The sequence below is a fragment of the Physeter macrocephalus genome, chromosome 5 (genome assembly GCF_002837175.3).
Source record: "Physeter macrocephalus isolate SW-GA chromosome 5, ASM283717v5, whole genome shotgun sequence".
Classification (NCBI taxonomy): domain Eukaryota; kingdom Metazoa; phylum Chordata; class Mammalia; order Artiodactyla; family Physeteridae; genus Physeter; species Physeter macrocephalus.
The window spans coordinates 13,896,815-13,909,729 of NC_041218.1; the positions used below are offsets into that span (position 1 = coordinate 13,896,815).

Sequence of the window (12,915 nt, forward strand, 5' to 3'; positions counted from 1 at the left end):
TGGCCGCTGAGCCTGCGCGTCCGGAGCCTGTGCTCCGCAACGGGAGAGGCCACAACGGTGAGAGGCCCGCGTACCGCAAAAAAAAAAAAAAAAAAAAAAGAAAAAAAAAAAAAAGAGAACACTGGATTTTATTGGTGCAGAGGCCAAATTTATCTTGTTTGCTGTGACCAGTACATAGTAGGTAGTCAATGAATGAATGGTTGTGTTAATATAGGTAATGAGCCCAGAGCACAGCACACATTATAAGTCTTGATGGCAATAAATGGTAACTAGTGTTATTATAATGATTGTAGTTATTGTCTAAGATCCCAGACATCTGGAGTGGCTTCACTATCACTGAGGCCCCATCTAAAAGCTGAAGAGGAAAAAGGCTAGCTTGCTAGAAACCCACGCTGGAATTACAGAGCTCAAGCAAGAGCGGCAAGGATGATGAAACCAGGGGCAGAGTGCCTTCTCCACATGGTTGCTGCACCCATGAATTTCTCAAGTTCCCGTTTCCAGGATTCTGTGGCCCCAGAAGGGGCTCTGGACTGGGCTGCATAGCTGCGAACAGCTCAGTGATCTGTGAACAGCTCTGCAATTGCTAATTCCATTGCAGAATGTGAGAGAGGGTATCAGAGGAAAGGGCTCCATCTGGGGAGAAAACAACCCTGCTAATATAAAGCAGGCTATGTGGACAGATGCAGCTGCAAAGCTTTAGGGCTCAACGATAATTAAAATACCTGCACATCCTAGTAGTTAGAAAAATAAACCCTGGACTGGAAGGCATGCATGGGGATAGGGCCTGAAGTGGACACTGGGCACCAGGAAGACCTTCCCTTGACCACTCTGGTCTTGGGTTACTGACTGAATGCAGTGCATGGAGATGATACGCAGGAGGCTCACCACTAAGACTTGGAAAAGAATGCCTCCTTAGTTCAGGGAGGCAGGGCTAGTGAGCAGGGAAAGGCAGTAGAAAAAGGAAGGAGACTGAGAATCCGGGCCAACTTCTGCATTCCTGGGGGAGAGAAGTTCTTACTTGTCATCCAATTTGTGGCCCAGGTTTTCAGTCTGGCTGTGGCTGCCCTTGGCTGGCCTGCACACTGTCATCATGTCAGCACCAAGAGGAGCTCCAAGTCGCCTGGGGGACCGAGATGCACACTCAGTGAGCCACGGCAGCAAATCGAGGGTCCACACCCCAAACGATTTCTCTCTGGTGGACTCCACCCAGGAGTAGGGGGTGACAGAGATGCACCCTACAGAATCCCTGACCCAGGAAGGGGTCGGGTCAAAGGCACAGAATCCTGAGGTCCACCCAGATTCAGACCCCATGCCAGCACTTCTCGTGTGTGTGTGTGTGTGTGTGTGTGTGTGTGTGTGTGTGTGTGTGTGTCTTTTAGATAATGTAACCAAAATTTTTAAGAAAACGTATAACCTTAGAAAGTAAAACTTAAATACCAGCACAACTTGACACTTTTTCAAGGCTCTGTAAGAACCTGTGATGAGCTAACAGCCCCTAAAGAAGAGAAGAGCTGTTACTTTATTTGAAACAAGAAATAAACCACCTGCTAAAGTGGAAATACATTCTTCTGCCCCCATGTTGGGTGTAAACCCACACTGTCTTTGCCACCCCCATGTCGGGTGTAAACCCACACTGTCTTTGCCACCCCCATGTCGGGTGTAAACCCACACTGTCTTTGCCGCCCCCATGTCGGGTGTAAACCCACACTGTCTTTGGAGCCCTGTACAGAGATTCACGTCTTTTCCACCGAACCTCCCAGGAATCCCTCTCCCACCTGCTTCTCAAGTTTCCAGGATTCCTATCCCCTCTCTCAGGAAGGTTTACCTGCCTAGTAGTTTTCTAACTACTAGGATGTGCCGGTATTTTAATTATCGCTTCTTGGCCTAGGCAACCCCTCCCCGCAAGAAATCAAAGGGCTAGGCTTTCAGACATGCATATAACTCTTGGGAACAAGGAGAGGGAGGCTAGAGGGAGAAAGAAAAAGAGAAGAGTGAACATGGGCAACAAATTAAAGAAGAGGGAGGTTAGGAGGACACTGAGATGAAAAACCCTCCAGAGAAACTGTGGGAGGAGGATGGAGCTTGGGCCTGCCCACGGAACCCAGTTGTCCCCCTTTCTAGCGAGCGGCACCCTGCATTTTGGGCTATGTCAGTGTTGAAAGCAAGCCCAGTTCTTTAAAGAAGCCAGGCCCCAGGTCTCTCTCCTCCGTTAGGGAAAAGAGCCCTGAAACGCCTTTCAGGGCCAGGAAGGAACTCACTGCCCCTCTCCTAATGCTCAGCAAAGCTTCTGGAGCCTCTCTATGCAGCTGGGCTGACCGACACTGCTCTTCTGTCCTGCATCTGGCAGGGGCCCCATGGGACTCAAGGGTAACAGCCACTCCCCGCTGCCCTCCGCACGTCTGCACTCTGCCTCCACACAGACCAAGCCCACAGTGATGCAGCCTTGCTCCATGTGAGCAGCAACTCTCCCCACTCACCCTCTTCTTTCGAGCTGGCATCCTCTTTCACTGGCTCTGGGAATAGGTGCCAGGCCCTGTGCAGGATGCTCTGGGCGCTCAAGGATGAGTAAGACATGTCTGCCCCCGGAGAGAGCACCGGGACTGTGCCTGGGTTACGATCAGCCCATAACCCCCCCTCTCTCCTCAAGGGAGCGGTTTCCTTATACTTCCTAGGAAGCCATAGCTTTTTCAAAAAGCACAAAGCCCACTGTGTCTAATGCACAGAGAACCATGTATGAACTTTGAGGTTAAAGATCCCGAGAAGCACTTAAACAACACAGTACTTAAGTGAACTTGACTCCCATCAGGCAGTAATAACTTCCAGTCCGAAAACCACAGTCTCTAGAGAAACAGCTGATACCGCAGTCTGAGAAGCAAGTTCAAGTGAGCTTAAGGGGCTGGAACTGAGGGGGCATAGAACCCGAGGCACACTCAGCAATCAGCTCACCAACATTTCTAAACTCACAGAAGAATGGAAAATGCCGCTCCCACAAAACTTTGACACTTCCCTTTTGTCTCTGATGTTTAAAGGTCATTAATTAGGTGACAAGCCTAGCCTAATTTGCTAGGTGGGAGAACTCTGTGACTTAAATTACCAAGATAAACTTCTCTATCACTTTATAGGTCTGGGAATACAAGATGGAGCTGTTTCCCAAAGTGTGGTCCATGAAAGTTCATATGTTTTTTGAATATTCGAACATTCCTGTAAGTTTTTTTAAAACTGTCTTACAAATTGAAGAAGATATTTTTTAAATGCCGATATCTATGGCTGATTATGTTTATCAGTCTAGTCCATAATCAAGTTTTGTTTTTCTTCTCGCTTAAGTGAATACTGTAAAACCTGTTCTTGACTCAAAGGTTCTCTTTGGGCATCAATGTCAAGTTGAGTGGAGAGATCAGGTGAAGTTAAGAAGTGGTGGGAAAGTCTTCTCAGCTTTTAATGTTAGGAACTCCCTTCTAACATCTCAACATGTTACTCCTAATTACTTCTCTGAATTACCTTTACTTTTTCAAGAGAGAGAAAGAGAGAGATTATAGTGAGATGCTTCTGGCCAGTCTCAAAAGCCCACAAAAAATTTAATTGCTCCAGACTGACACTACTAGATCAAAATGCTATATTATTTTGTGACTCCTTCAAGTTTACCCACTAAGGCTTGAAATTCCAGCCTGATTTCTGAAAACACTATTTTTTTAAAGAGGCTTGGGGTACTAAATGTGAGATCATTAATTTAAAAACAAGTATTTCCCCCCAAAAGGGTCAAGATTTTAAAACAGATATAAAGTGTTTTTCCACAAGTAGGAAGGAGGCAGTTGACATATCAGATCTTTGCCCGAGAGCAGTTCTTACAGGAGAGCCTGAGGGTGCCTGAAGGAGGGAGGGGAGCAGCCCTGTGTGGAGAGAAGCGAGGAGAGCGAGCTGGGAGATGGTAACTCCTTTAGAATCTGGCCCACGCCGGCCTGCTCTCCTCCCTCCATTGCCATTTGAGGAACCAGCAAAGGCAGGCAGGAAACACCACCTGGTGAAGCCAGCATAGTCTTAAATACCAGGAGCCCGGTAAGACAGCTACTCATGGTCTGAGGCTTGGCCTCTTAGAGTGCTTCTACTTATAATAAAGCATTGTTCGTATTTTGTTCTGGGCATTAATTAATTATCCATTTATGATATTTAAAAATTATATAGGATGCCGTTGATTGTTGATATCACCAACAGTAATAACCTTCTTCCTATTAGCTCTGGTGGGGTTTTTACGTTGGGAACAGGGAGGTGATACATGGTCTACAGAAATTTTGCAATCAAGGTCACTTACAAGAAGAAGTTTGGATAGTACTGGTTTAGGGACTGCTATAAAAAAACCCTGGACATGTTTAAGCCACAGGACGTGGTGGGGGTGGGAGGAGGAAGAACTGATTTTCCCCAAATCTTAAAACAAAAACAGTGATTTAAATAAAAAATGAAATCTGGAAATGTCGATCGACGGATGAATGGATAAACAAACAAAATGTGGTCTAGCCATATAGTATAATGTTATTCAGCTCAATCTTAAAAAGGAATAAAGGACCATTACATGCTACAGCATGGCTGAACCTTGAAAACACACTACGTAAAAAAAGCCAGATACCAAAGGAATATTGTATGATTGTATTTATATGAAATGTCCGAAATAGGTAAATCCATAGAGGGAAGGGGAATTGGGATGATTACTAACAGGTAAGGGTTTCTTTGGGGGATGACAGAAATGTTCTGGAATTAGATAGTGATGATAGCTGCACAACATAGTGAATACATTACAAGTCCCTAAATTGTGCACTTTTTGGGGGGGGGCTGCGTTGGGTTTTTGCTGCTGCGCGTGAGCTTTTCTCTAGTTGCGGTGAGCAGGGGCTACTCTTCGTTGTGGTGCGCGGGCTTCTCATTGCGGTGGCTTCTCTTGTTCTGGGGCACCAGCTCTAGGTGCTCGGGCTTCAGTAGTTGTGGCGCACGGGCTTAGTTGCCCCGCGGCATGTGGGCTCTTCCTGGACCAGGGCTTGACCCCGTGTCCCCTGCATTGGCAGGTGGATTCTTAACCACTGCGCCACCCGGGAAGCCCAATTGTGCACTTTTAAATGGTGAATTTTATGTGAATTATATCTCAACTGAAAATACAGTGTAAGTATATTCAGTGAAATTTGGGCAGGGGAGGAGGTGGAGTGAGGAATACATAACTATAATTTTCCAGTGCTCTTTAGTGTTCTAAGGCTAGTATGTTAGTTCTGAAATATAGGTAAACGTATATGATACATAACTTGATTCATAAAATGGTCAGACTTGAAATACTGAATGAAAAATACAGTTTAGGTCATAAATGATTACATACTAATAAAATTAAACTTTGAGTGGTTTTTATTTGTGTTGCAAATAAAACTACAAGGGCTTCCCTGGTGGCGCAGTGGTTAAGAATCCACCTGCCAATGCAAGGGACACGGGTTTGAGGCCTAGTCAGGGAAGATCCCACGTGCTACAGAGCAACTAAGCCCATGCGCCACAACTACTGAGCCTTTGCTCTAGAGTCCGCGAGCCACAACTACTGAGCCCGCGTGCCACAACTACTGAAGCCTGCGCACGTAGAGGCCATGCTCCACAACGAGAAGCCACTGCAATGAGAAGCCCGTGCACTGCAACGAAGAGTAGCCCCTGCTCACTGCAACTAGAGAAAGCCTGCGTGCAGCAACGAAGACCCAACGCAGTCAAAAATAATAAATAAAATAAATTTTTATTTATTTTTAAAAATAAATAAATAAATTTTAAAAAAACAAAAAAACTACAAGCTTTTCAGCTTTAATGATTCTAATAGTTTTATCAGCTTGTAAAGAGCAGGCAACAAAACAGAAGAAACTATAACAATTACGGTAGAACAAAAATAGTTATTTTCTCAACTGAGCATTTTTTTTGGCTGCACAGCTTGCAGGATCTCAGTTCCCTGACCAGGGATTGAACCTGGGCCACAGCAGTGAAAGCCCAGAATCCTAACCACTAGGCCCCCAGGGAATTCCCTGAGCATTCTTCTTATTCGCAAGCATACCCAGAAGGTGTTTGTTTTCAGAAAATATGTTGAGAATGAAAAAAAAAAAAACCAAACAGTGCACAATCACATAACACAACTCTTGCTGGGTCTAACTGCTTAGTGAAGCTCTTTCCTGAGCCTCTTGGTGCTTCATTTTCATTATCTTCAAACAAACAAAAATAATTTTTAAAATTAAAACAGGCCACTCTAGTTCTTTACGTAACAGCTTTTTGGGGGGACTGTTTTCACAAAAACAGCAATATTTTCACATTTGGAAGAAGATGGGGGATCCTGAAGCAGGTGAGTAACAACGGAAGCCAAAAGCTACGTGCTGCCTCAGAACCACACCCGGGGGCCATATCTGGCAAAATCACAGCCTGCACTCTCAGACCAAATGCTTAAACTGCCTGCACATGCCTGCACACCACGACCAGACCCCAGGTCCTCAGTGCACACGCCAGGTAAAGCCTGTGGCAGAGCCAAGTTAATGGCTTTTCTGGTAACAACCAAAGTCTTCCTATTTCTAGGAGTTCTGCTTTGAGACCAGAAGATTCCCCCTTCAAATAAGCGTGTTCAAGAAATGTTTGTTGGGGCTTCCCTGGTGGCGCAGTGGTTAAGAATCCGCCTTCCAATGCAGGGGACACGGGTTGAAGCCCTGGTCCGGGAAGATCCCACATGCCACAGAGCAGCTAAGCCCATGCGCCACAACTACTGAGTCTTCACTCTAGAGCCTGTGAGCCACAACTACTGAGCCCGCGTGCCACAAGTGCTGAAGCCCGCGTGCCTGGAGCCCGTGCTCTGCAACAAGAGAAGTCACCGTAATGAGAAGCCCGCGCACCGCAACAAAGAGTAGCCCCCGCTCGCCGCAACTAGAGAAAAGCCCGCGTGCAGCAACGAAGACCCAACACAGCCAAAAATAAATAAATAAATAAATATTTTTTTAAAAGAAACGAAATGTTTGTTGAATGAGTGAACACATATACCATTTTCTTATACTCAACAGATGACTGGATAAACAAAATGTGGTCTAGCCATACAAATGGAATATTATTCAGCCACTTAAAAAAATGAAGGACTATTACATGCTACAACATGATGAACCGTAAAAATATACTAAGTGGAAAAAAGCCCAGACACAAAAGAAATAGAGCATGATTCCATCTACATGAAATGTGCAGAACAGATAAATCCATAGAGATGGAAAGTATTGATAGATTAGTGTTGCCAGGGGCTGTGTGACAGGGAGTGGGGAGTGACTTCTAATAGGTATGGATTTTCCAGGGGAGGAGAGGGATGAAAATGTTCTAAAATTAGTGGTGATAGTTGCACAAAATAGTTAATATGCTAAAAACACTTATAGTTAATATGCTAAAAAAACATCTCTGAAATCCGATGGAGGTGTTACCAGCACGCAGTGAGTTGCCCCTGCCCCTCAAGCCCAGGTGTAAATGCTCCAAGATGCTGTTTCTTAGATCGTCCCTACACAGGCAGGCTTCAACAGCAAGACTCGTTTTCACTCTAAGGAGTGGCCTCAAGACGGAGAGCATAATCTGAGTCATTTTAAGACTTTCTGTGAGTATGAATACCCAGTTACTGACAATAAGTTTCTTTGAACAACTTGATCAGTATTTTCTTGACCTACACCTGTCAGTTGTCTGACAGATGAAGCCACTGGGAATCTGTGGCTTGAGCAGCCTGAGGCTATAGACTGGACCACACTTTTTGATGCTCCTGAGGCCAGAGATAGCAAAAGATTTTTATTATTCTCACTTTTCGTAAACCCAGGAAGGATTTTTTCACACCTGCAGAACAATCCTACATAGAGAGATGTATTTGGCCACCTTCTTAGGATGGAAACACATTTTTCACTTGACAACATTTGCAAATCATGTGTTTCCCTTCACTCACTTGCAGTGTGGAAATACTTCCACATGTTGCCTTTCGGTTCACCATTTTGTGGAGGATAAAAAGCAAGAAAGTACAATTAGGTGGCCATCTTGCATATGAACACTAAACTACTGTGTGTATAAGGTTTCAGTGGTGTCAGCCCTCTCAAGTTAATGCTTGATAACTACTAGAGTCACCTCTCTGGAAAAAGTTACTATGAGTTTGCCATAAATCATAAAAGTAGGAGTTATGGGAGTTATGAAATATGCTAATACTGCCAAAATATGGTTTAAAAATCTGAATTCAGGTAAATATTTCTTTTAAGTAAAAAAGTACACTTCCTTTTGTTTCTTATAGGTATTACAGGTCACCAAACTTGGAGGAGTCAGGTTCTAACTTCTTTCAAGTCTCAAACATTTAAACTTGCTCTTCCTTCTCTCTGTTCTTTTTTTTTTTTTTTGCGGTACGCGGGCCTCTCACTGTTGTGGCCTCTCCCGCCGCGGAGCACAGGCTCCAGACGCGCAGGCTCAGCGGCCATGGCTCACGGGCCAGGCCGCTCCGGGGCACGTGGGATCTTCCCAGACCGGGGCACGAACCCGTGTCCCCTGCATCGGCAGGCGGACTCTCAACTACTGTGCCACCAGAGAAGCCCCTTCTCTCTGTTCTTGGCTAGGCCAGAAGCCACTTCTTATTTCTAACCTCTGCAGAAGTCAATGTCAATGCTCCTACCATTCTTCTGATAAGGAAATCAAACCAAGGGAAGTTAAGTCACTTGTCTAAGTACATATAACAACTCTTAAGTGGTAGAGCTAGGAATGAGTCTATGTTTTGAGCCCAGCCTGGTGCTCCTTATACAGTATCACTGTGGCTTCATATTACACTTTCTAATCTAGACGAGAACTAGACTCTAGCTGATTATTTTTAGTGTTGTTCAGCTCTTCAAGATCAGCAATTGTTTTATCCTTTTACACCATGCTGAATTTCATAAACACTTGCTAATTGAGTGAGCTGGGAGGGAGACTGAAGGTTTTTTTGTGGGTCTCTCTTTTTATGGTTCTGTGATTAAACATTTCTCTACTTTGGGAGTCTATCCTAAAGAAAAATCCTAAATACGGAAAAATGTATGCATAAATGTTCATAGCTATATTATTTATAATACTGAAAATTACAAATAACTCAAATGTCAAGCAATATAATGGTAATATAAACTATAATACAGCTTTCAGTGAAATATTATGTAGCAAATTAAATTATGTTTAAGACTACTACAATTCTATTGAGATAGAAAGTAGATTAGTGGTTGTCTAGGTTGGAAGTGGGTAGGTGGGGAAAATGGGGAGTGACTGCTAATGAGTATGCGGTTTCTTTCTGGAGTGATGAAAATTTCTAAAATTGATTGTGGTGATGGTCACACAACTCTGTGAATACATTAAAAATCATTAAACTGTACACTTTAAATGAGTGAATTGTACTATATGTGAATTATATCTCAATAAAGGTGTTATTTTTAAAAAGTAAATTAAAAAGTCAAGTTAAAAAAAAGAGACTATTGGGACTTCCCTGGCGGTCCAGGGGTTAAGTCTGAGCTTCCACTGCAGGGGGCACAGGTTCGATCCCTGGTTTGCATGCGTGCAGCACAGCAAAAAAAAAAAAAAAAAAAAAAAATACTATTACTAAATGGAAAAAATGCTCATGTTGTAATGTTAGCCAAAAGGAACAGGATCCAAAAGCTTGCATACTATATGAGTAAAACATGTTTTTAAAGGGGGCAGGGGGAAGGAATCTATTCCTACTCAAAATCTCACACATAAGAAAATGACTGGAAGGAAATGTAACAAAGGATTAACAGTAGCTGTCATTGAGTAAGAATCTTGGAATGATTTTTTTTCTGTTCTACTTATCTAGATTTTCAACAACAACAAAAAATAGATTTCCAATTTTTTTGTAATAAGCATGCATTATTATTACTATCACAAATAACAGGGGAAAATGTAAACTCAGCTGTTACCTGTGGGAATCAGGGTCTGCCCTGTGGCGCCCCCAACAGGCCACATGGTCGCTCTGCAGCTACAACGACAGCTGCAGGGTATCGGGTCCGCTGAGCCCATCACTCCACTACTTGTTGGGCTTTGCCACAGTATCTCCTGAACGAAAGGGTAAGTGATACTTTATTCTCATTTCCTTCTTTCCTTTAGTGACCACCAAGGCTTGGATCCTGGTCTCCAGTAACCACTTCCCAGTACAGATGTTCCCATGGGTTCAAAGAGAGATTATATGGGGACCTATGGCTTAACAGGGAAATAGTCATGTAATTCATTCTTCCAACTAATAATTGTGTCTACTTCACAAAGGGAACTGAGTGAAGCTGGGAGAAATGTAAAACTAAATCATTTACTTGCCCTCTGAGAGTTTTCATTCTCATACAGAAAATAAGATGCACACGACAGTACCGTATTATATACTTGGAAGTTGCTAAGAGAGTAGATCTTAAATGTTTTCAGCACACAAACAAGAAAAAGTTAACTGTGTGAGGTGATGGATGTGTTCACTAACGGTATATGGTAATCATGTCACAATATAAATGTATATCAGATCATCACGTATACACCTTAAACTCACACAATGTTATATGTCAATTAAATCTCAATAAAGCTGAGGGAAAAAAGATGCAAACAAATGTCTTTAATACAAAACACAATATGATAAGCAAAACAGGTGACAGCAGATTCCTTTGCGGATCTGGGCTCAAAGGGTGGGCTGAATTTCCTTTGGGGTGTATGGATGAAAGGCATAGATGTTTGCATAATCTCAAAATGGCTAAATGCTTAAGGAAGGACAAACCACTGAATGAAAAGCAGCACTGATTCTGTAAGGAATTACACCCAACTGATTTGCTGGATTTCCTTACAGGAGTCAATCAAGATGTGAACTAAGACAGAATCTGAACACAACTTATGTAGACTGCTGAAAGCTTTTACCAAGATGTTACCAGAAGCATGGTGACCTTAAATTTTTTTATTTCAAAATAACTTCAAGTTTAGAGAACAGTTGCAAGAACAGTACAGAAAACTCATATACTCTTTAACTACATTCACCACGTTTTAATATCCTCTCTCAATTAAAGAGTATTCTAAAATGCTCTTTTGGAGCTTCAGGGAAAATGAGTGCTATCCAGCCACTAGAAGGCTTCAGTGCTCATGAATCTAAAAGAAAATAGAATCTTACAAAACCAGTTTAGTGAAGTAAGCAAGCACACCCAGGTCCAAAAGACAACTCAACCCCAACGCACTCCTGACCCTCCACCAGAACCCCCCAGGAGGACACAGAACACGTTAAAACCAGATTACCAAACGTGTAAGAAGAGCTAGGGAAACAAAGAAAAATAAAAAAAGCTGGGGGGCAGAGGTGACCGCCCCTACCAGATATTCAAACATACTATAAAGCCTCTATAATTAAAACAGTGTGGTACTGCCACAATAGATAAATAGACCGATAGAATAGAAAGTCTAGACATAGGCCTAAGTACTCATAGAACTTTATATATGATCAAGGTGGCATCTTAAATCACTAGGGAAAAGATGGACTTTTTAATAAATGGTGCTGGAATAACTGAATAGCCCCAAGACGTTCAAGTAAGATTACACTGTGAATCTGATGTGCCTGCCGCCCTGGTGAACTGAGAATGACTTGGGTCTTTCTCAGAGCCAGAAAACCAGCTGCAAGCAAGAACTAGCTCCACAGAGGGGCTGCAGCCCTGAGGGGTTGACAGTAGCCCCTGAAGGATCTGACCAGTATCTGCCATATCCCCTAAAGAGCTCCAAATGCCCTCTGAACCTGCTGTGATTTGAACACAATTTCAAAATTCTGATTTTCCCCCCTATGGCAGCCCTAGAGCTTATCACACATTTGTACAGCACCTGATTTCTGCATCATACACACATTATAATGTACATAAGCCCCCTGACAGTTTCCAGATGTAATTCTTGTTATGCTTATTTTTGAAGAGAAGATTAAGGTTCAGAGACTTGCCCAGGATCACAGTGTTTAAGTAGCAGAATAGAGAATCTTATGATTTGTATCTTTCTACTCCGAATTCTATATTTCGCCCCCAAACCTTGTTATATGTTCTCTTAGTACCTTCAACCCGAACCACCCGATCGACACCTCTCACAAGCCTGATGCAAGAATCTACTACTCAGTGATGCCAGTACCCCTGGGGACAGTAACCTGAAGGCCTGACCCCCTTTCTTCCAAGGGCAGCAAGCAGAAAATAGCTTTCATTCATAAACTTTGGAAAGGCCAGGGTAAGGAAATGAACACTGTTACATCCTATGACCTGTTAGGCAAAGCACTTTACCAACATAATCTTAGAAATAACACATCTCCCAAGAGAAATGAAGACATATGTCCACATATGTTCTTGTATACTAACATTCAGAGCACATTATTCTTGATGGTCATAAAGTGGAAACAGTCCAAATGCCATCGACTGATGAATAAACAAAATGTGGTATATCCATACAATGAAATAATATTCAGCCATCAAAGGAATGATGACACATGCTACAACATGGCTGAGCCTCGAAGACATTATGCTAAATGAATAGAAGCCAGTCACAAAAGGCCTCATATTGTATAAGTCCATTTATATGAAATGTCTGGAACAGGGATATCTATAGGACAGAAAGTAGATTGATGATTGCTTAGTGCTAGAGGAGATGGAGTGGGCATTGGGGGTGATGGCTAAGGGGTGTGGGTTTCTTTTGCCGTGTGATGAAAATGTTCTAAAATTGGTGATGGCTGCACACTCTGTGAATATACTAAAAACCATTACACTGTACACTTTAAATGGATGAATTTTTTTGGTATGTGAATTATACCTCAATAAAACTGTTACAAACAAAGGAAGGGAGGGAGGGAGGGAGGGAGGAAGGAAGGAAGGGAGGGAGGGAGGGAGGAGGGAGGGAGGAGGGAAGGAAGGAAGGGAGGAA

The 12,915-nt window shown here is 43.1% G+C and overlaps 1 protein-coding gene across 3 annotated transcripts in view; it reads right to left on the reverse strand.

The window, feature by feature from the left end:
* The window catches only part of DENND2A (DENN domain containing 2A), an 80,809-nt gene that overhangs the window by 53,382 nt on the left and 14,512 nt on the right, over positions 1 to 12,915 (reverse strand). For 2 of the 3 annotated variants that reach the window (XM_028489667.1, XM_028489666.1), the window contains exon 2: positions 1,019 to 1,120. In XM_028489667.1, the coding sequence (XP_028345468.1) occupies positions 1,019 to 1,092 (74 nt within the window). In that variant the 5' untranslated portion in view covers positions 1,093 to 1,120. Of the gene's footprint in view, positions 1 to 1,018; positions 1,121 to 9,932; positions 9,940 to 12,915 lie in introns of those variants that run through there. The other variant, XM_055084792.1, reaches the window with a different exon arrangement.